Source organism: Abramis brama, assembly GCF_963993115.1.
Source record: "Abramis brama genome assembly, chromosome: 5".
Lineage (NCBI taxonomy): Eukaryota > Metazoa > Chordata > Actinopteri > Cypriniformes > Leuciscidae > Abramis > Abramis brama.
The window spans coordinates 4459885-4480341 of NC_139967.1; the positions used below are offsets into that span (position 1 = coordinate 4459885).

The 20457-nt window shown below is 36.1% G+C and overlaps 2 protein-coding genes across 3 annotated transcripts in view; one reads left to right on the top strand and one right to left on the bottom strand.

Moving 5' to 3' along the window:
• The window catches only part of pbx3a (pre-B-cell leukemia homeobox 3a), a 52262-nt gene extending 44678 nt beyond the window's left edge, over positions 1-7584 (bottom strand). Inside the window, exons 1-2 of one of the 2 annotated variants that reach the window (XM_084114617.1) lie at positions 6894-7584; positions 6003-6076 (exon numbers count right to left, since the gene is read on the bottom strand). In XM_084114617.1, coding sequence (XP_083970743.1) covers positions 6003-6076; positions 6894-7069 — 250 coding nt within the window. In that variant the 5' untranslated portion in view covers positions 7070-7584. The remainder of the gene's footprint in view (positions 1-6002; positions 6077-6893) is intronic. The other variant, XM_084114618.1, reaches the window with a different exon arrangement.
• Positions 7585-9817: 2233 nt separating this feature from the next.
• Positions 9818-20457, top strand: part of mapkap1 (MAPK associated protein 1) — a 35082-nt gene continuing 24442 nt past the window's right edge. The window contains exons 1-4 of the mRNA XM_084113550.1: positions 9818-10021; positions 12063-12501; positions 18915-19004; positions 19094-19242. Coding sequence (XP_083969676.1) covers positions 12228-12501; positions 18915-19004; positions 19094-19242 — 513 coding nt within the window. The 5' untranslated portion in view covers positions 9818-10021; positions 12063-12227. The remainder of the gene's footprint in view (positions 10022-12062; positions 12502-18914; positions 19005-19093; positions 19243-20457) is intronic.

Sequence of the window (20457 nt, forward strand, 5' to 3'; positions counted from 1 at the left end):
ATTTCTATCATGCACCTGGAATAAAATGGAGAACACACCTGCGTTGCCATGAATGAAAAAATGCACGTACGCAACTTCCCGATGCATGATAAAAAGAGGAAACGGCCTTGTGTGAAAGTCACAGACATGATGGCTTGATCAGCCCGACTCGTGTTATATTTCTATTTTCTCTCTATAGAATATACGACCCTTCCCTCCCAGGCTTGTGGAAAAATTATGGATGACTGCAGATCAAAAATGGCACTCATATCGCATGCATGTCACAGGGGAAATGTAAAATATTAAAATAGACGAGGTGGGGGATGGGGGGGGGGGGGGGGGGGGGTGCAGCATTTACTTTTGGGAAATGAAAAATGAATGCAGTGATACTTTAGCTCAGTTAAGTTAACCTGTCGAGAGTGCAAGTGCTGACACACCGAAATCAGTGTCACATCTGTCAGGTGGTCTCGACAACAGACTGTCAAACATTCCCTTTACTTCATACATTTTGCTTGATGTCTTTTAATATTGGTGTTTAGATGATGTTTAGTGGATGTATGAAGTCAGTTCTCATTGCAAAACAGGATTTTCTTCCTCAGTATTCAGTTCAAATATCTAAACATTATCAAGATACATTTACCATACTTGAGACACAAAATGACTGAAGATATAAAGTCTTGTTTTCTGAAAAATGTATCAAAATTAAGAGAGTTTATGCTTAAAACAAGATAATATGTCTGCAAATGAGGTAAGAAAAATAAACTTAATTTAAAAGGAAAACAGGACTATTTTTCTCACCCCATTGGCAGATTTTTTGTCACTTAATTTAGATTTTTTTGGTAACACTGTCATCGACTGTCACTAAAAATCAGTGGTAAAACGTGAGGAAATGCTAGATTTTTTTATAGCTGGCAAAGTTATAGTCTAATGAAATACACTGACACCTTATAATTGTATTTAAAACATATAAATGCACATGTATATGTTTAATTATGTCATTATAAAATATATATTTGTTTATATACACACTATAAATGCATATATTTGAAAATAAAATAAAAAATCGCTTAAAAAAAAAACGTTCAGTAGCCTACATATCCTAGATCTACGCGCCCCCTAAACCCACATAATAAAGATGTACAGTGACATAGAAATTTGCACAAATTAAGCATACGTTCCATACAATTGAGGTATTATCGAAATATCTACATGTTAATAACGAGTGATTTAACAGAAGGCAAGTAAGTTAAAACGGTCAGGGTTACATTTTAGACACACACACACACACACACCTCTGAAGCGATAGAAAAGTCCTCGGGACCGCATCACTCGCAAGACGAAACTTGTATTGGTGTACAAGGCCGAAGTCCACCATTCTCCCGTTGAATGGTTGCTACACACACACATAGTTTGTGCAAAGGTGCACTGGAACTTTTGCAGCACGAAAACAAACGCGCGTCCCATCATTACCTCTCTCATCTACTACGCGATATCATAGTTTGACATGTCTGTCATTGGAAAGTTCCACGTGGTGTCATGAATAATTAAGAGAAAGTGTCTTCTCATTGGATAAAAAACTCAGTCTCATTAATAATTATGAGACACCGATGAGTCATCAAAGTACTGTAGTGCTCTGCCACATCACAGCCTGTGACGTGGACACAATGAAGATTTTAAACCCGGAAGACGAAAATAGCGTATAAAAACTCAAATTAAACCATTTTCCCCCTACTATTAAATCTAACAGATGCTAACATTGTCTTCAATGGTGTTCAACACACATACCTCTGTTAAAATCTCAGAAATTTTGGTTTAGGGTTTCATGACCCTTTAACTAATGTTAGCTAATGAACCTTATTGTAAAGTGGTACAGATTTGTTTAGGCTTAATATCTTAAAGGGGTGGTATAATGCCCTTTTCACAAGATGTAAAATAAGTCTCTGATGTCCCCAGAGTGTGTATGTGAAGTTTTAGCTCAAAATACCCCACAGATATTTTTATATAGCATGTTAAAATTTTCAATTTTTGAGTGTGAGCAAAAATGCAGTTTTGTGTCTGTTCCTTTAAATGCAAATGAGCTGCTGCTCCCGGCACAGGGGGCGGAGCTACAACAGCTTGTGTCCTTTTACCTCACACACACATGCACTGGAAATTTAAAAAACGTTTAGCCTTTTATGTTCAAACCGGATTCAGACAATGATGGAGAGACTCAAGAAGAAGTGACAACATGCAGAGCAACAGGACATTTCTGAATGGTTAGTTGATGAATTTATGTAGCTGATGTGTAGCATCTTCTAGTCACTGATTAGCATATTCTGTCTTTATAATCTATAAATCGTGTTCTGGGGGCGGGGTTTATGTAAATTCTAGGGTTGGTGATGTCACTAAAGTTCACACACAGAAAAGCACTGTCACTGCGGTGGTATCTTTCCAAAAGGTACCTTATTTACCCCGAAAAGGTATTAGTATAATACTTCAATTGTACACATTAGACCATTTGAAAGGGTATCACCCTAATCCCTTTTCTCTGAGTGCAGGTTAAGTTCATCATATTATTAACTATTCCACTAATGCTTCACAAACAGGGTTTTTTTGTTTGTTCGTTGCTATTTTTCTTCATAAAAGCCAATGCTCTGGCTGAAGGCTTTTGGCTTCGCAATCGCTACACTCACAGAGCACATTTGCTCAAGAAATGTACATTATGCTTTTAGTTCTATACGGCGACATAGAAGTACATAAGCAGGGAAGAAACGCCGGGGATTTAAATCAATTATGCTCAATTCTCGTGTCCATTTTCCAGGCCACTGATCCGTGCCGCCCGTCTCTGACAGTCCTCCGCTGCCTACAGGGTAAGCAAGCTGAACACAACCCGCCCGGGCGAGAGAGTGTAATGATCCACCCACCACAGTCAAGCACATCTTAACCAGCGAAGCCCAGTTAATTGCACTCTATAGTGACGGCGAACAGGAACAGCTGCGAATGCATGGGGAATGTGTGTGCATAAACACAGGTATGACTGACAGATTCAGGTGCACATATTCATAATCATATTTAGGTAACTTTTTAGTCATGTTAATGGTTTTCTGATTTCTTAGTATGACAGTGCACTTCATAATGCCAATATACTAGAAATCTTGAAATGGTGATTGAATGGTTCTACATGTTACCTAAACATTAAGCGTCGTACTGAAGAGAGGTTCCCAGCTAAAAGAAAACATTCACAGATCTGGCAAGGTTTTCTCAAATTTATGAACAAACGTTCTGGTAACACTTTATTTTACAGTGTCCTTGTTATGTTACATGTACTTACTACAGTAATAACAGTAAATTATGCATAATTACATGCAACTAACCCTCAATCAAATCCTAATCCTACCCTAACTCTATAGTAAGTACATGTAGTTACTTAATATTACTCAGTACTTAAATATATAATTGCACTGTAACAATGACACCTTAAAATAAAGGGTAACCAACATTCTTCGGCTAATAGAACGTTAGTTATCTAGTCTTTAATAATGTTCTCAAAACCTTAGCACAATTTTTTTTTTCATCCTGTTCATTGTTCATGGAATGTTTTTTCTGAAATGTTTTATTTGGACGTACATCTAACAATTTCTAAATGTAACTAACTTGTTCAGAGAACATTCAAAAGTAACGTTCCCAATCCCGTAATGTTTGAACTGAAGAATGATATAAAACATAATGTTTCCTTATCATTCACATCACCAAGAAAAAGCTTCTACATGTACAAACAGTTACATTACAATGAAAACTTTAAGAGTTTAAACTGAATGTGGGACCTGATCCACATCTAGAAATCAGAATATTATAAATATCCGGCCACCCAGAATGCCTTGCAACCTCTTAGCAATGCACTAACAACCATATAGCATCACCCTGGAAAGCTAAGCATGTGAAAGCTAAGCTAAGAAAATGCTAAAATCTACTGCTTTCTCATTCATAAACCTCTATCAAACCACTTTCTGCATGACTATTATCTCTCTCGCTAACACAACAGCCAAAATGAGATGTATTTAACTTTCGTTATATATTTTTTTATTGCCCAAATAGAGATATAATATTCAGCCTGATTTATTTCCCTCATTAGCCCTGTCGGATTGCGTCAATACTAAAATGCCCCCAGTAGACTTCAGAAGTGCTTACTTAATATAAAGCACGCCTGTAAATCAACCTAATGAATCAAATGCAATTGCTTTGCTTTACTTAAAGCTGACAATTGATTTTGCAGATTGAGAGATGCATATTTATACAAATGTGCATGCACTGCAAAACTTGCGTTTGTGAAAATATTCAGAGTTGCTCACTACTATGGCAATGTCAGAGTGTTTACTGCGCTGGCACTGAACCGCTGTCATGACTAAGGAATGTTTTGTGTTACTTTTACACAAGCAATTTCCCCACACAGTTTAGCAAAGAATTTCCATGACTTTCCAAGGTATTTGTGATTACTGGATATGGATTTTTAATTATTTCATACATTACACTTACAAAGAAACATCAAGCCAATTGAATATTGTAAAGCTGAGCATAGAAAATAGCACTATTTGATGGTTTTCATGACTGATTTTACTCATTTCCATAACTGTGCCACGCTGTGGTGAACGTGATTTCACCAAGTACAACATGTTCCTGGATCGACATCTTTGTTGATCCTGGAACAACATTCCATTCAACCAATCAGATTTGAGGGACAAGTTTAGGGTTTATGTCAAGATTAGGCTTGTTATGTTATGCTGATATGAAAAAAAAATCCCCTTAGAATTAAGATCACGATTCTGAACAAAAAATATATTATATACAAAACATGAACATTAGTCTACTAAAAAAATAACAGGTAGTTTAGCCTACTATGTTCTGACAAATTTGCTTTGGTTCAGCCTAAAAAAATCTATATAAAAGTAGGACGATGACTAAACATCATTTGTGAGGAAATGTTTTAAGGAAAAAAAATATTTTTACGCATTTAAGTTTTTACATCAGCCTACAAATATGTATTAATTTGAAATGATTATTAATAAACAAATAGATTTAATGAATGATTAAATTACTCAACCATAAAGAGTCCGAATAAATGTTTCCGAATAAATTAGTCTGAACTAATCGGTTGAATGAATGATTCAATGCCCACTTATTGTATAGTCACTTGTTTCGTTCCCGAATAAATCAATGTTTTTAAACAAGTCGGTTGAATGAATGATTCAATGATTGCAATGATCCGAATGTAAAGCCCTCCGTTACCATAACACAAATAAAACCGAAGATCAGAAATTTAAATACCATACAAAAATATTACAAATAAACAATCGTTTATAAAGCAGACATTGTAAAACAAAATCATTAACACAATGATTGGGCAGACATGTTTTGGTCCTGGGACTTCCACAGAAGATATATGTACTTTAAAAAAAAAAAATACTTAGACCACTTCTATTATCGATTGCTATCAGGATGTGAGGAGATTTTCAACCAGCATTACAAAAAGCGTTTATGAAAAACATTGCCTACCCTCCCTTTAAAATATAAACATATCTCAGCATAATCTGAACCTCTCATAACACGTTGGGCTAAAAATAGGGGAAATTCATTGCATATTCAAAGCTAATTATCAAAGCCTCTACTGAGATGCACATGTTTAAATATCTGTGTTTCTGCATGCTTACATCACTGAGTAACATTAAACACATCTCCAGACCTCTTCTTGCATGCAGTGCTCTGTTTACACGCAATCAAACAGTCTTTTTCCTGAAGAATAGCCTACTGAAGATATCAACCACACCATTACAAAATACACCATCAGAAAACGTCACGGACGCAGCTCATTTCCACTCTGGTAAGGAAGCATCTGTCAGTGTAAAAAGCACTATTGTCTGTGATAAACGTGAGCTTCCGTAGGACTGGTGCTGGCTATTGTGAGCTGAACAGCGGTGTGTATTGAAGAGCACCATGCGTGCAGGTGTATTATGGCAGTGTATTGTGTGGGGCATAAAGGAGCGCTTTACCTGTTTTCTCTTTGATTTCACAGAGCACGCTGAATAGAGCCGGTTTCATTCTGTGACAGTTCAGCCCATGCTTTCTATCAAAGAAAAACACAAGTTATTTAGAAGATCTTATCATCCACACATGCAGGTAACATTGTACTTGGCATTAAAATCCTCTAATGTGCTTCTATATGTTTGCACCTCACAGCTTCATGCGAGTTCCAGCAATGTTTCTCATTAGGAAACCAACATAAAATACTATTATGTTTCATGTGGCATGTGCATTTATAAAGAGTACTTTTAATTTATTGTTGTAAGGGCAGAGGTTTATATAAAACCAGACTGTTGTGGTTAAAACACCTGTGATGTAAATGTATTATAGTGCATTGATCTCTGAGAAGTCTGCAACAAATGAAACTGTATCCAAATATCCTACACTGTTAATATGATTAAACACCAAACAATTTGGTACAGAAGACACATGACTGATTTAATGCTGTGTCCTTTAGTTTGTTCTGAAAACTGATTATTTTTCATAAATGTCAGGTCGGGGTAAGTTGTCACGTAAGTTTTATCATTTTAATTTTCTGTGGGCCATATATATATATATATTATTGAAAAATATATATATTAATGACAGATTGTGACAACTTCCCCCATCGTGTGACAACATGCCCCGCTATAGAATTTGTGGCGGACGTGTTAAATTAATTGTATCTTTTTTTTTTCCCCAAGCCAACAGCAATGAATATTTTAGTGCCCAATAGATTTTTGCATTCAGGACTGTGGAAATTGACACGCTGAAGAAAGTGTGGCATGCGGAGCTGGTTGCAAGTAGGCTACACGTTATTGTTGTTATTAATAAAGTGTATTAACATGCCCAGCAATGTAAAGTATCCTTGTAAAACTAACTTTGCTTGAGCCTCGTCCAGGCTCTGGTCGGTGATGGTCATGATCTGATGCAGAATGTCTCCGATGTCCTGCTTGTTTCTCGCGTCTGCTCCATCATGAGGCACCGGCAGAGCCACCGGGAGTCCGGTGAGGGTCACGCCGCCCAGGGTGTGCATCAGATGACTCTGCTCCTCCATCCTCAGGCTCAAATGCCTTTAGTTTTTTATTATTATTATTATTCCACACGATAGAGATTTTGATGCTGTCCTGGATATATCAGCTACATTAAAATGATGGATGCGTAAAAGTCCCGAGTTCGCGAACACAAAAAGTGCTTTAATAAAATGATCCTCTGATTTCCAGTATGAGAAACAGTCTGTGCACTTTGATGCTTTGCTTGTTCATCGTTTGCCTCGCTCTATAGTTACACACTATTATTCCATCCAGTCCAGAGGCAGCTTCTGCAAAACTTCAGAAAAATCCACCTCTTATTTGATTTCCGTCCTCGAGTGCATCAAAAGAAAATAAATGAGAAATAAAAATGTGGTAAATATAAGTTGCAATAAACCCTTGGCGTTCCAGTGCTCTTTCTTCCTCCTGCTGAGCTGTTGAATAATACAGACAGGTTGTTAAATGCACATTCTCTTGTGGATGATCTACAGCAGATGTAATGGGTTGTGAGAATATCCGTGTGGATTGCTGTGTGTGTCTCGTGCACAGCAAGCAGCTCCTCCTGATGATGATGATGAAGATGATGTAGCCAGTGTTGCACAACAGCGTGCGGACTGTCGGCTCCGCCCACCCGGGGCTCGCGCTCACAACTGCACAATTAAATAAATCATATATATCTGTGTGTGTGTGTGTGTGTGTGTGTGTGGTTGCATTTATGTTGTTTTTCTTAGCTGTTTATTATAATAAACAGCTAAGAAAAACAACATAAACAGATAAATTCATTAAAAATTGTGAAAAATCAAATTATCTCAAATTATGCTTCAATAAATTATCTTAATCAATATGACTGTATCAATTAGCTAAGGTTAAACCAATATCTTTTTATAAGTCTGTTCAGATCTGATCAGTAACTATTGCACATTTAAATTTTTTATAATGTTTGTCCGTGAATCAAATTATTTGATTTCTTCATTATCCTCCTCATCATCAATATCATAAAAACAAACAAACAAAAAAAAACATTATCTTTATAAACAAATCCAATATAAATTTATATAGGCTACTCAGCAAAAATAGGATAAAAAAAAAAAAAAAAAATAGTTTAAATAGTTTTTTAAAAGCATGTAATTTACATCCGATTTTATTCAAGTTAAATATAATTTACTGACTGAATCAAGCTGATTACAACAGGCTATGGCAGCAGAAGTATACATTACACAGTATACATAATCACAATATGTTATAGCACAAGATAGAATATTGTATATATATATATACACATACAGTATGTGTGTGAACAGAATGAGCAAATAAACAGAATATATAGAACTTATACCCCCCCCCCCCCCCCCCCCCCCCAATTATATAATGTAAAATATACAACCCAAGCACATACACACAACTCTCGCAACAAGTACACAAGTGATTATGAACAGTGGGTTGGGTCATGTGCTGAGTGAGTCTGTGTGGTATGAGTTCAAGTCAGCTGAATGAAGCCAGTGAATTAGGATAACTATAAGGCTGGTGCAGTATATACGGGTCCAGTGTGAGACTGAAAAAGTGCAGTGCTGAAGAATAGCTGAATGTGGGAGATCAAGAGTTCTCTGAGAGGAAGAAGCTGTCAGATAGTCGTCTGATGCTGTGATACCGCATGTCTGATGGCAGTGAGAAGTTGAACAGCCCATGGCTCGAGTGGATGATGATTCTCTGAGCTTTCCTCACACACCGCCTGCATGGTGTTTGTGAAGCTTAGGCTGTTCGCAACACCCTCTGCAGGGCTTGAAGCTGCTGACCCTCTCCACTGGTGTTCTGTGTTCTCGTCTCCTGAAGTCCATCACAATCTCTTTGGTCTGGCTGATGTTGAGGGAGAGGTTATGCTCTTGGCACCAGCGTGTGAGAGACTGATTTCTCCCAAGGTTTTTTTCTCCTTTCCTTCACCTGATGGAGTTTGGGTTCCTTGCCACTGTCGCCTCTGGGTTGCTTAGTTGGGAACACATACTATTTAGTAATATTATTGATCTGCCTGCACTGACACTATTGGATGAGAACTGAACTGAGCTGGACGATGACATAATTGAATTTAATAATTGACGATCTTTACAATGGAACTGAATCAACACTGAACTGACTAAAGCCAAACAACAGCCGAAAAGCATTATTTTCCTGTTATCACTGTAAAGCTGCCTTGAAACAATCTGTATTGTATAAAGCGCTATAGAAATAAAGGTGACTTTGACTTGACTAAATGTTTCATCGTTGTCGTTGTTTATTTATGATCTGAGCAGAAATATCCCACTGCAAAATGGCACATTTTTACTTTTTACAGTGAAGTTGACTGAAGAATTACGTATGTCTCAATCTCTGTGCAGTTACTTTGAATTGATAATGCTGTTTATGAAGACTTTTGATAAAATAAGATATACTATTGACACTATTCCTCGCTAAATCACATTGTACTGAGTTAATATGGAGGAGGCTAGTGCACTTATTATGTAATTAATAAAAAAATATAGACTACTACCATTTAGCATCAGATCATAAAATACAGTTCAGTATAGCAAAACATATAGAACTAAAATCTATTTCTGTTTATTTAACAGACTATATCTATCTATCTATCTATCTATCTATCTATCTATCTATCTATCTATCTATCTATCTATCTATCTATCTATCTATCTATCTATCTATCTATCTATCTGCTTTCTCTTAGCCTCGATTGGCCGCATGTCTTGTCGATCTTTGGCTCTAGAGGGTGTTTCCCAGAGTCATGTACTTCCGGTATGAGGGGTAAACCCGCAGGAAGTAGCTTACAGGACCACCAACACAGGAACAACAGAGTAAACAACAGACACGTTTATTCTGTTTTTGGGACGATATCTCCACAAGTATGAAATGAGACAGCACAGTCAGTCCCTCGCTCAGACGGTGTGGCGTGTCGGTGATGTTTCCAGCCGCTGTTATAGGCATGAATGAAGGTAATGATGAGGTGATGTTTGAGGCTTATCGAGCAGATTAGCACGAGCATTAGCAGGGCCTGACTAGCGCGTTCAGTCAGCTGTTACTTACGTCTGTTTTATCAACAGTATTGTTCAAATATAATCTTATTCTTATCAGACAGCAACGTGAGTACAATTGTGATCAGGTTCCTTTTATAACGAACACAATTAATGCGGTTAGAAATAAGAATGTGTTAGCTTTCTGGCTAGTTAGCATTTTAGCTCCATCAGTTCTCATTTTGTTTACAATGAATGATTTTAAAAACATTTTAACATGTAATGTAGTTATTTGGTACGGTTGTCCCTGCCTGTGTCATAGTTTGGTTCAGAGGTTTGTTGTTTGGGTTTCTGGTGACATGAGAGATCATGACAGCTTGTGTCTAACGTTAGTTAGTAACTAACAATCTGCATGTATTTACTTTACTGTGTGTTTATATCATAAACATCCACATAAGAACAACACTAGATCCTGGAAGACCGGTTTATCCCTTATACCTGTGTATATTCATCGTGATTTTTGTCCCAATTGGTCTTTTTATCTTTTTTTAACATGCAATTTGGTGCTGATGTTGTTATTTATGTGGCCAAAAAAATAGGATCCAGTTGTGATACCTTCTAATGTAAATCAATAATGTTGTTATAACCATATATTATAGTAGACTACTTGCATAAAATGCAATATCAGTTCTCATATCTCCCAGTCTTATTAAGATGATACTTAAATGCTTAGTTTTATGATCAAAGCTCTGTAGTTTTTACTGTGGGGATCAAAACATGTAATGCAATGCAATGCAATGATGACTGAGAGATAAACGTCTGATGGATCATATTTGATACTCATATTTTAATGTGATTGTTCAACAAAATGAAAAAAAGATGTTTGGATAATCAAGTAAAGTTACTTCAGTCCAGTAAGTGTTTATCTTTAAATATTACTACCAAAAAAACAACAAAAGTTATTATAAAATTTACCTTATAACAATCAGATTTCACAGCATAACGAGCTGACGTGGGACGTTTTTGCAAGTAAAGGTATAATAACTAAAAAGCATGAACTATCATCGGAAGTCTTGTAGATTGTGTACAACAGGAATTTCAGGAAAGTTTTGATCATTTTGGTAATTTAGAGTCCTTAGTAATTCATGTATATCAAATATGATACAGTAAGCTTTATAGGTTAAATTTTACTTAAAGGGGCTCTGTGTAGGTTTTTACTTAAAAAAATCTTTAAGATAGAGTTTTCATTTGTACATGTATGAGCCAACCATGATGTAATAAAAAGAATGACACCTTGACTGTCCACCACGGTTGCCTCTATCAGCCTGTAGGCTCAATTGTGTGTGGAAGAGTCGGGCCCGAATTAGTGCGAAAATTCACAAAATGTGACGTCATGCGCGTTCTTGTCTACTTGGGCTTACATCCGTATGGCACGGCAGACATTATTAGTAAGCAGCGGCAATCGGTAGTGTTTTCAAATGGTGTTTTCTTACCTCAAACATTATGCTGGTGAATCTCGATGAGCCGTCATTGGTTGCTGCGGCAACCCTGGTTGATGCGGTCGTACAAGCGTGTGCGCACCGAGAACGAGCATGAGACTGGCTGCAGTTCCTCTAACGGCCACTGGTGTCAGTAACTGTTAGAAATTTCAGAACCTACGCAATGCTCCTTTAAAGGGATAGTTCACCCAAAATTGTAAATTCTGTCATCATTTACTCACCCTCAACTTGTTCCAAACCTGTATGAATTTCTTTCTTCTGCTGAACACAAAAGAAGATATTTTGAAGAATGAGTGTTGATGGACCCCATTGATATTGCTAATGTTAGCTAATCAACCTTATTGTAAAGTGTTACCGTAATTTCTTTTGTGTTCAGCAGAAGAAAGAAATTACACAGTTTTGGAACAACTTGAGGGTTAATAAATGATGACAGAATTTTCATATTTGGGTGAACTATCCCTTTAGGTGACTGTATGATATGTGGGGGTGTTGTGGCTTTAACATCTGGGTGTGTTACCCTGCAGGCAGGCATCCATGTCCCACCATGGAGAGGAGAAAATAACCCCAAAAAGAAGGAAAAGAAGACGCTGCATCGCTGAGGAATCTTCAGCCTCTATCTCCGACTGAGGGTCGGCACATCTGGACAGAGACCCGGAGAGCGACAGAGGGGCGAGAGGCTGGTGCTCAGAATGGCTTTCCTCGACAACCCCGCCATCATCCTGGCCCACATCCGGCAGTCCCACGTGACCAGCGATGACACCGGGATGTGCGAGATGGTCCTGATCGATCATGACGTGGATCTGGATAAGTGCCATTCGTCGGTGGCGTCCGCTGGCGGAGGCTCGTCCGGGGGTTCGTATGGGGACGCCAGCAGTGGAGGAGAAGGCCAGACCTGTGATCTCTCTCAGTCTGTCGACATCACTTCCAGCTGGGACTTTGGCATCCGACGGCGCTCCAACACAGGCAAGTAGCTGTCTGACTCTCACTTTTCTGCTTCCGGGGCCATGAATCTCCTGCTTACTGATGTGGTTGGTACAGGTAAAGACAAAGTATTGCACAAAACCTTCTCATGCTTAGTTTTAAAGGAACACGCCGACCTTTTGGGACTTTAGCTTATTCACCGTATCCCCCAGAGTTAGATAAGTCCATATATACCCTTCCTCATGCCGTAACTCTGTCGGTTTGGAACGCACGGAGATGAGAAGGGTATGTATGGACTTATCTAACTCTGGGGGATACGGCGAATAAGCTAAAGTCCCAAAAAGTCGGCGTGTTCCTTTTAGAAAACTGTATATTGGCCAGCTTCACTTTATTTTCCACTTATGCCTAATTTCCAACTTTTTTTGCGGACAGTGTCGTGATGAGAGCCATTTGTAAACCTGTTTTCACAGAAACTTAAAAGGCTTCCATATAGTTTTCTTCCCCCAAAATAAAAATTAAAGGGTTTAACTCTTTCAAGTTAAGATATTAAGACATAAGTATTCAAATTGTTGTATTGCAGTCTCAATGCAAGATGCAGTTTTAATAACTCTGTTTATCATCAAGCACGTCCTGCAGTTTATCAACAGTAGACTGTATTTTACGTTAACTTTGGGCTGTTAGGGAGGAAAGAAAACGATGCACTGAAATCGCACAGCTCTAGTTTCTTGCTGTCATTGCTGTAGGGTTGCTATCGTTGCAATGTCTCCGCAAAGATTCTGCAAATTTATTGTCCTTTTCAGACACCTGGTAGAATTGCCAGACCGGTGAATGTTGAGAAGCAATTTTAACTGCGCATACAAAAATGGTCTCGCGAGTTTTGCTTCATCTGATTGGCTCTTCTGATCGGCCATTATAGAGACAGCAGATCAAACTATATAAAGCTTTTATTGGCCGATAACAATTGGCGCCCGATCAGTCGGAGCACCCTTAATTTTGGCCGAAACCAAAAAAAAATTGTTAAAATTGTCAGTAGCCGAAATTTCAGTGCATCACTAGTTTTTACTTTATTTTTCGTCAAATAAATGCAGCTTTAGTGAGTAAAAGAGACTTTCAACAACTTTTAAAAAATCTTAATTATTACAAACTTTCTCTGGTACTTAGTAGATGCTAGGGCTGCTGTATTCAATTGATGAATGAATGGGACATTGTAGCGCGCATCCCATCCAATAAATCGCAACAATCTTTGTGCTTTGTTACTATTGATATGAAACAAAGTCTCAGATTTCAAATTACGTCCATTTTCTTACGAAATTCAAAAACATAAATACCGTTTTGGCGCTGTGGTCTTCTCTTCCGCCTTAATAACACCAGTTACAGCGCGAAATAAACATGAATGAGCATCTGAAAGTTTGTTAAAAGATAGAGTACAACTTATCGAAATCCGTATCATGTCACATGGAATCGCTCAATCAGTGTTTCAACCGTGGAAAGACGTCAGTAAATCAGCTTGTAAACAATGTGATGTAACGTCACATTTACCTCAGAAAAACCATATCCAGTGACCATAAACTCGTTAGTCAGCTAGAAAAATTAACTCTAGAGAGGAGCATTTTGCTAAATATATGCACCATATTACATGTTCATTATAATTTTTAATGTTCTTCAATATTTAATGCATGTTTGAATAAATCTGGCAAGTTTTTATGACAGCCACCATTTAAATGTTTATATTTCATATAACTTTATTATTATAAAAATAAATAAAAGTGTAATTTAAGTGTTTGTAAACAAATCAGTTAATTTTTACCTTCAGTATTATAGTAGGCTAATGAAGCCTATAGGCTACAACTGACTCCCATAGTTTACAATAATAGTTAAGAGATTTGTTTTCCTTGAGAAAATATGCCATGTATTGTACCTGATATCCAAAATAATCAATTCTGGATCGAATCGGAATCGAAATCGAAATCGAATTGCAAGCTTGTGAATCGAATCGAATAGTGAAATTTGTGTCAATACCCAGCCCTAGTAGATACTGTTCAATTTTTTTTCCTGTGGTATCAGAAATAGTATCAAATGTCAATATTTTTCAAGGTATTGAAAGAAATTCCAGTATCGCTCAGACCATTGTGTTCATGCTTAACTTGCTCTATCAGCATTTTCAATATGTGGCTTTGCAATTCTCTGTGGGATCACATATGAGCATGACAGTGGCTTGTCATTATCTTGAAGCTCATTGGCTACCAAGGCCACAAGAGTTTGGTAACTGATAATATCAAACATGCTGAATGTTGAAAATCTGCTAATGGGATGCAGGCCTAAACTGAACCTTGCACACTTCTGCTCCAGTTTGCTCTGTATTGCTCTGCTTTAAGCGGTCAGGTTGATGAAGCTGATAAATGCAACATTTGAAGCCATTCAGGAAGTACAGCCTTAGCTTGCTTTTAAAGAAGTTTAACAACAAGTCTTAAGTTAAATAAGTGTGATGTGTTATCTTTACATCAAGACTAGTATTTATTTGGTCATCAACTAAACTGCTCCATGGCTTGCAGATGGACAGACATCACAGCTTACTAGGGTTGGGAATCAAGAACTGGCTCATTTTCCAATAGCAGGCCTCCAGAAAGTTATCATTGATCCAAAACATTTATTCATTTAGCAAAATATGGCATCAGAGGAAGTTCTTTGGTTCTCTGTATTTTCATTTTTGTAGAATATCTGAAATCATTTGACACCAAGCCTTAAATGCAATGGATTGCAATAAAAAGATGTGCTTTCTAAATAGTGTTCATTCTGAAAAGCGGAGAGAATTGTTAATGCAAGCCCTGAGGAACCAGACTCTTTAAGTTTCCTTACTGTTCCCATCGCTACTGATTATCAATAGGCTGAAACCTTGGAGCAAAACAAAGCAGAACGTCAGTTTTGAATTAGGCTAGACGTAAACACTATATTCTGTTGCTGCTTCATCTTTCACTCAACGCTGTCCTGTTAGTGCAGAGCTACATTTATCATGTGCTTTACTGTACCAGCCACAGAGAATTGAGCAGGAACAATAATCTGGGGCTCAGTAAATGTTTACATAAATGAAAAGGAAATTTCACAAAGCATTGTGATCTCAATAGGTGCCATTTGTAATCAAATTAATTGTTTGTTTGGGGGAATTCATCTTATTATCTGATTTTTTTTAATTTTTTTTTTAAATCATGATCAAGGGATAATCTGATTGTTGGCTGGGAATGGCAACTGACTGAAATTGATTTGTACTCTTAGACGATCTTGCCTTTGCAAACCTGTTTCCAGTGTTAAAATTATTTCTGGTGAAATTGGATCTTTTGTCTTTTGGAATCATTTATCTGATGATTTTCTAAAAACACATTACACATTAAATATGGTCTTTCTTGTTTATTTATTAATCTTATTCCAAATAATCAGTATGGACACACATTTTAGTGTTTGGGTTTCAGAGAATAGCCTATCTCTGGTGTTCAACACGTGTGTCTCATGTATGTTTTTCAGTAGATACCAGCAAACACACAATGTTTTATACTAAAATGTTTTTTTTTTTAGTTAAATTAAATGAGTAATTCCTCAAAAAACACATTTTCAGTCAGTCAGTTTTTCACATTACAGGTGAGTTATGCCTTGTCTGTTACTTTTTGCTTTGGAAATAATACGGCAATTATAACTGCAGATTTAGACATAAGTATGTGAGGCTCTAATTACGTTATGCTTGTTTGAACACAAACATTTTTTTCCAGTCTGTGTAAAAAGGATTGAAAATACTGATGATTATGTTGAGGTTTGTTCTTGGAGTCATTCAGTTTCAGTCAGTACCTCTTGTCATGGCAAATGTTGGAATATGAATTAATCCTGGGGTAGGGATTGATAATCACCGGCACTTCGGCTTTCAAACTTTGATGAAATGGATGTAGCTTAGCTCTGGTTTTGCGATGCTTTTGTTGGAGAGGGGATCTTTGACATATTCCTCTATTATCAACCATCTGAACAACTTGTCTCCAGGACGACAAGACAGTTTCGTGAGACCTGAGCCTGCTGGTAAGCAAGTGTTCAGGACAGGAAACAATGCTGAAAATATGAATCTGATGAATCTTATCTATGAATCATATTCCGTTTGAATTTCAGCAATTCATTTTGTGATCTCAAAATAATAATCTTTAATTTGACAGAATACATTTTCTAATTATTTCATGACTTCAAATGATCTACATAGGGTTTCCTTTTTATTTTTTTTAAGTTGATTGTATCAACTTGATTCAGTTCTTTGGATAGCTATGGGCATTATGGTAATATTTATTTTATATATATTGAGATGTTGTAACACTGCCACGGCTGTTCAGTTGTAATTAATATATAAATTTAGTCAACTACAAATAGCCTAGCTAATCATTTTGTTGTGCCTAGAAACTACTAATGATGGTCAATATTGTAACTAAATACCTATTTTCTTAAAGGGGTGGTTGAGTATGATTTCACTTTTCTAACTTTAGTTAGTGTGAAATGTTGCTGTTTGAGCATAAACAACATCTGCAAAGTTACGACGCTCAAAGTTCAAAGCAAAGGGAGATATTTGCTTTTAAAGAAATCGTTTTTTAAGGACTACAACAAACGGCTGGTAGAGACTACACGACATTCCTCCCGGGTCAGTGACATCACCAACCCTAGAATTTACATAAACCCCGCCCCCAGAACACGATTTATAGATTATCAAGACAGAATATGCTAATCAATGATTAAAAGATAGTTAACTCCACATCAGCTACATAAATTTAAACATAAACAAAAAGTTTTTTGAAATTTTCAGGACACAAGCTGTTGAAGCTCCGCCCCCTGTGCCGGGAGCAGCAGCTCATTTGCATTTAAAGGGACAGACACAAAAACAGTGCATTTTTGCTCACCCTTAAAAAGTGACAACTTTAACATGCTATATAAAAATATATGTGGGGTATTTTGAGCTAAGACTTCACATACACACTCTGGGGACATCAAAGACTTATTTTACATCTTGTGAAAAGAGCATTATACCACCCCTTTAAGTAAGTCAGGCAAGGTAAAGTCAAAAGTACACATTGTGAAATAGAAAACATACTTAATGTGCATTGTTGAAGCAACAATCCCCAGTATTCAATACAATGATAGAGTTCACTTCATGTTGTGCTATGAATTGCAATATGACAGTTCATAATGAAACAATGGAAAGTTGAATGTTTGGATCCACATATTTGTGAAGAGCATATTTCAAGCTTTGTGGTCACTTATATATCTTGAGTATAAGAGATGTTACAGAGCAAAAAAAAAAAAAAAAAAACTGTTGCCATTAAAATCAAAGAGGATTATTTTGCAAACATACTTCAAGTTCGAGTGCTGCATATTTGTACTCGCTCTCAAAATGCCAGCCAAGTGCTCCATGACCGAATCTTTTAGTTTTAAGGGTACAAAATGTAAAAAAACTACTCTGAATATAAACTTCCAAACACATACAAATGCATTCTAAACAATAAGCATTTATGCAGCTTGTAGACAATCTTATATTTTCTACGAGCTGCATATATTTATACATATTTAGTATGTGTTTGTAAAATAAATTATGTAGATCAATTGTAGACCTCATGAAATAAATGGAAAATGTCTTCTTTGTAGACATTCCAGAATATTCTTGTCCTAATATATGAAACACTAATTGAGAGGTTTTTTTTTATCAGACAGTGATTGTCTGGCTAACAATGAATGTCATGTTGTGTTTTTCTAAGTTTGCTTCAGATGGTATTTCTATGCAAAACAGCTTAATTTTACAATAGGGCTTTGAATAATAGCGCTTATGCATTTTAAGGCAATTAAAATGTTTTCCCTTTGTGACGTTCCTATCATGATATCACTTAATAAAAATGATTCTTATTACTGTAATGAGAAAAAATAATTATATAGTATTAGATCTGTAAAGTAGTATTTGCTGTCAGAAATGTAACCATGCTGATTAAAAATAACAGCAATTATGTCCAGACAAGATTAGCAGCGATGTAATGAGATTTTAATTGTGTTGATCACCATCCAAAATGCAAAATATACTGTATATTATTTTTATTTCTTTTGATTTGAATCTCAAACAAATGTACAGGTCATATTTCAGTGAAAAGGAAAAACAAGACTAATGGCATAGTGGGTCAAGTTAGACATTGATCAGCACTTTAATATTGAAATCATCCGTCTAATAGTAACCTGTATGTCTTCAGCATTTTAATCAAAGATGTATCATAGCTTGAAAGGTGTCATAACCCTCTTTTATATATATTTTTTCACCATGTGCATTCAGCCCTTGTATATGTCAATCACAGTTGTAACAGAATCTGCTTTTCATTTAACAGAAGTTGACCATTTTGAACTCTAATGGGGTCACACCACTGACACTGTTAATGAGATGAAAGTCTTTTCATTTAAAGCTCAAAGACTGGAGCGACTGAGGAAAGAACGACAGAACCAGATCAAGTGCAAAAATATCCAGTGGAAAGAGAGAAACTCGTCTCAATCAGGTACAGTAGCGGTAGCCGTACTCAAAAGAGAAGTTCACGCTCATTATCTCCTCTTCATTTCTTGTCCTCTGAATGTTTGATTTTTGTAGTAGACGACTTGAGCTCGCTTTTTGAGAAGAAGGACTTTAAGGACAGGCCCCGGAGCACAGGCAGTAAATCCACACTCTCGCTGAGGCTCGAACAGTGTCCCCAACAGCTCAACAACCCCTTCAACGAATACTCCAAATTTGATGGCAAGGTGAGCACTTCTGTGTCTACTTTTCCTCTAAAATTACATGCCGGATTATCTTTGAATACAGATGTTTTTCAAGGTCAACATGAGATCAAAATTCACTTTCTTAATAAATTTCCCTTTTATAGTTAGACAAAATAATGCATCATTATCAGTGTTATTTTAGAATTATTTAGATACTATTATAGTATTTTTATTAGTGTTTATTATTTATTGATTTTGTTGTGTTTTTGTCATTTTTAATAGTTTTTAAGGTAACACTTTATAATAAGGTCTCATTTGTTAATTAACATTAACAATGAACAATACATTTCTTACAGTCATTATTAATCTTTGTTAACATTAGTTAATAAAAAAGTACTGTTCATTGTTTGTTCATGTTCACAGCACATTCTTTCAACTTTTTATTTTAAATATGTATTAGTAAATGCTGAAATTAAAATGAACTAAGATTAATAAATGCTGTAGAAGTATTGTTCATTGTTTGTCCATGTTAACTAATGTAGTTAACAAGAAACCTTATTGAAAAGTGTTACCGTTTTTTTAAATAGTTTTATTAACTTTTTAGTTATTTTTAGCACATCAAGTTAACTAAATGAAAATGTGAAATGTTGTTTTGGCGACTATCTGAAATAAAATGTTTAAGTTTATTATATTGTATTTTATCAGTTAATGTTAATGTCTAGTTAATAAATATTTTATTTCAAGTAATTAAATTTTTTTTAATGGTTTTATTTTCAGTTTTAGATAACTATAATAACTAGCACTGTAAAGCGATAACAATTTTTAATTTAATTATTTACATGATGTGTCAATAAATTTAATTGCAAATTAATCGCACATTGAATTTGGCTGAATTACCCCCAAAGATAATTAAAGTCATTATTGTGTTAAATGAGAAAAGCATCAAATAGTCATTAAAAAAGTATTTTTTTTAATTCAACATATAATTTATTACACAAACTTTTAGGCTTTAGGTGGTAAAGGCGTTAATTTTAACGCATTACTTTTTCCCGTAACTAATTAAATTGAATTAACATGTTCAATCGACAGCCCTAACATTAACCCTCATCATTTTAAACTGTTCATGAATGTTGCAGGGCTGAACCCTTCCTCTCTTGCATGATTAAAAACAATGAACATGCTTATGAAATCACCAGTAACACCCATTGTTGAAAAATATGTAATGAGGCTTTAAATGAATGAGTTAATTTAATCAAA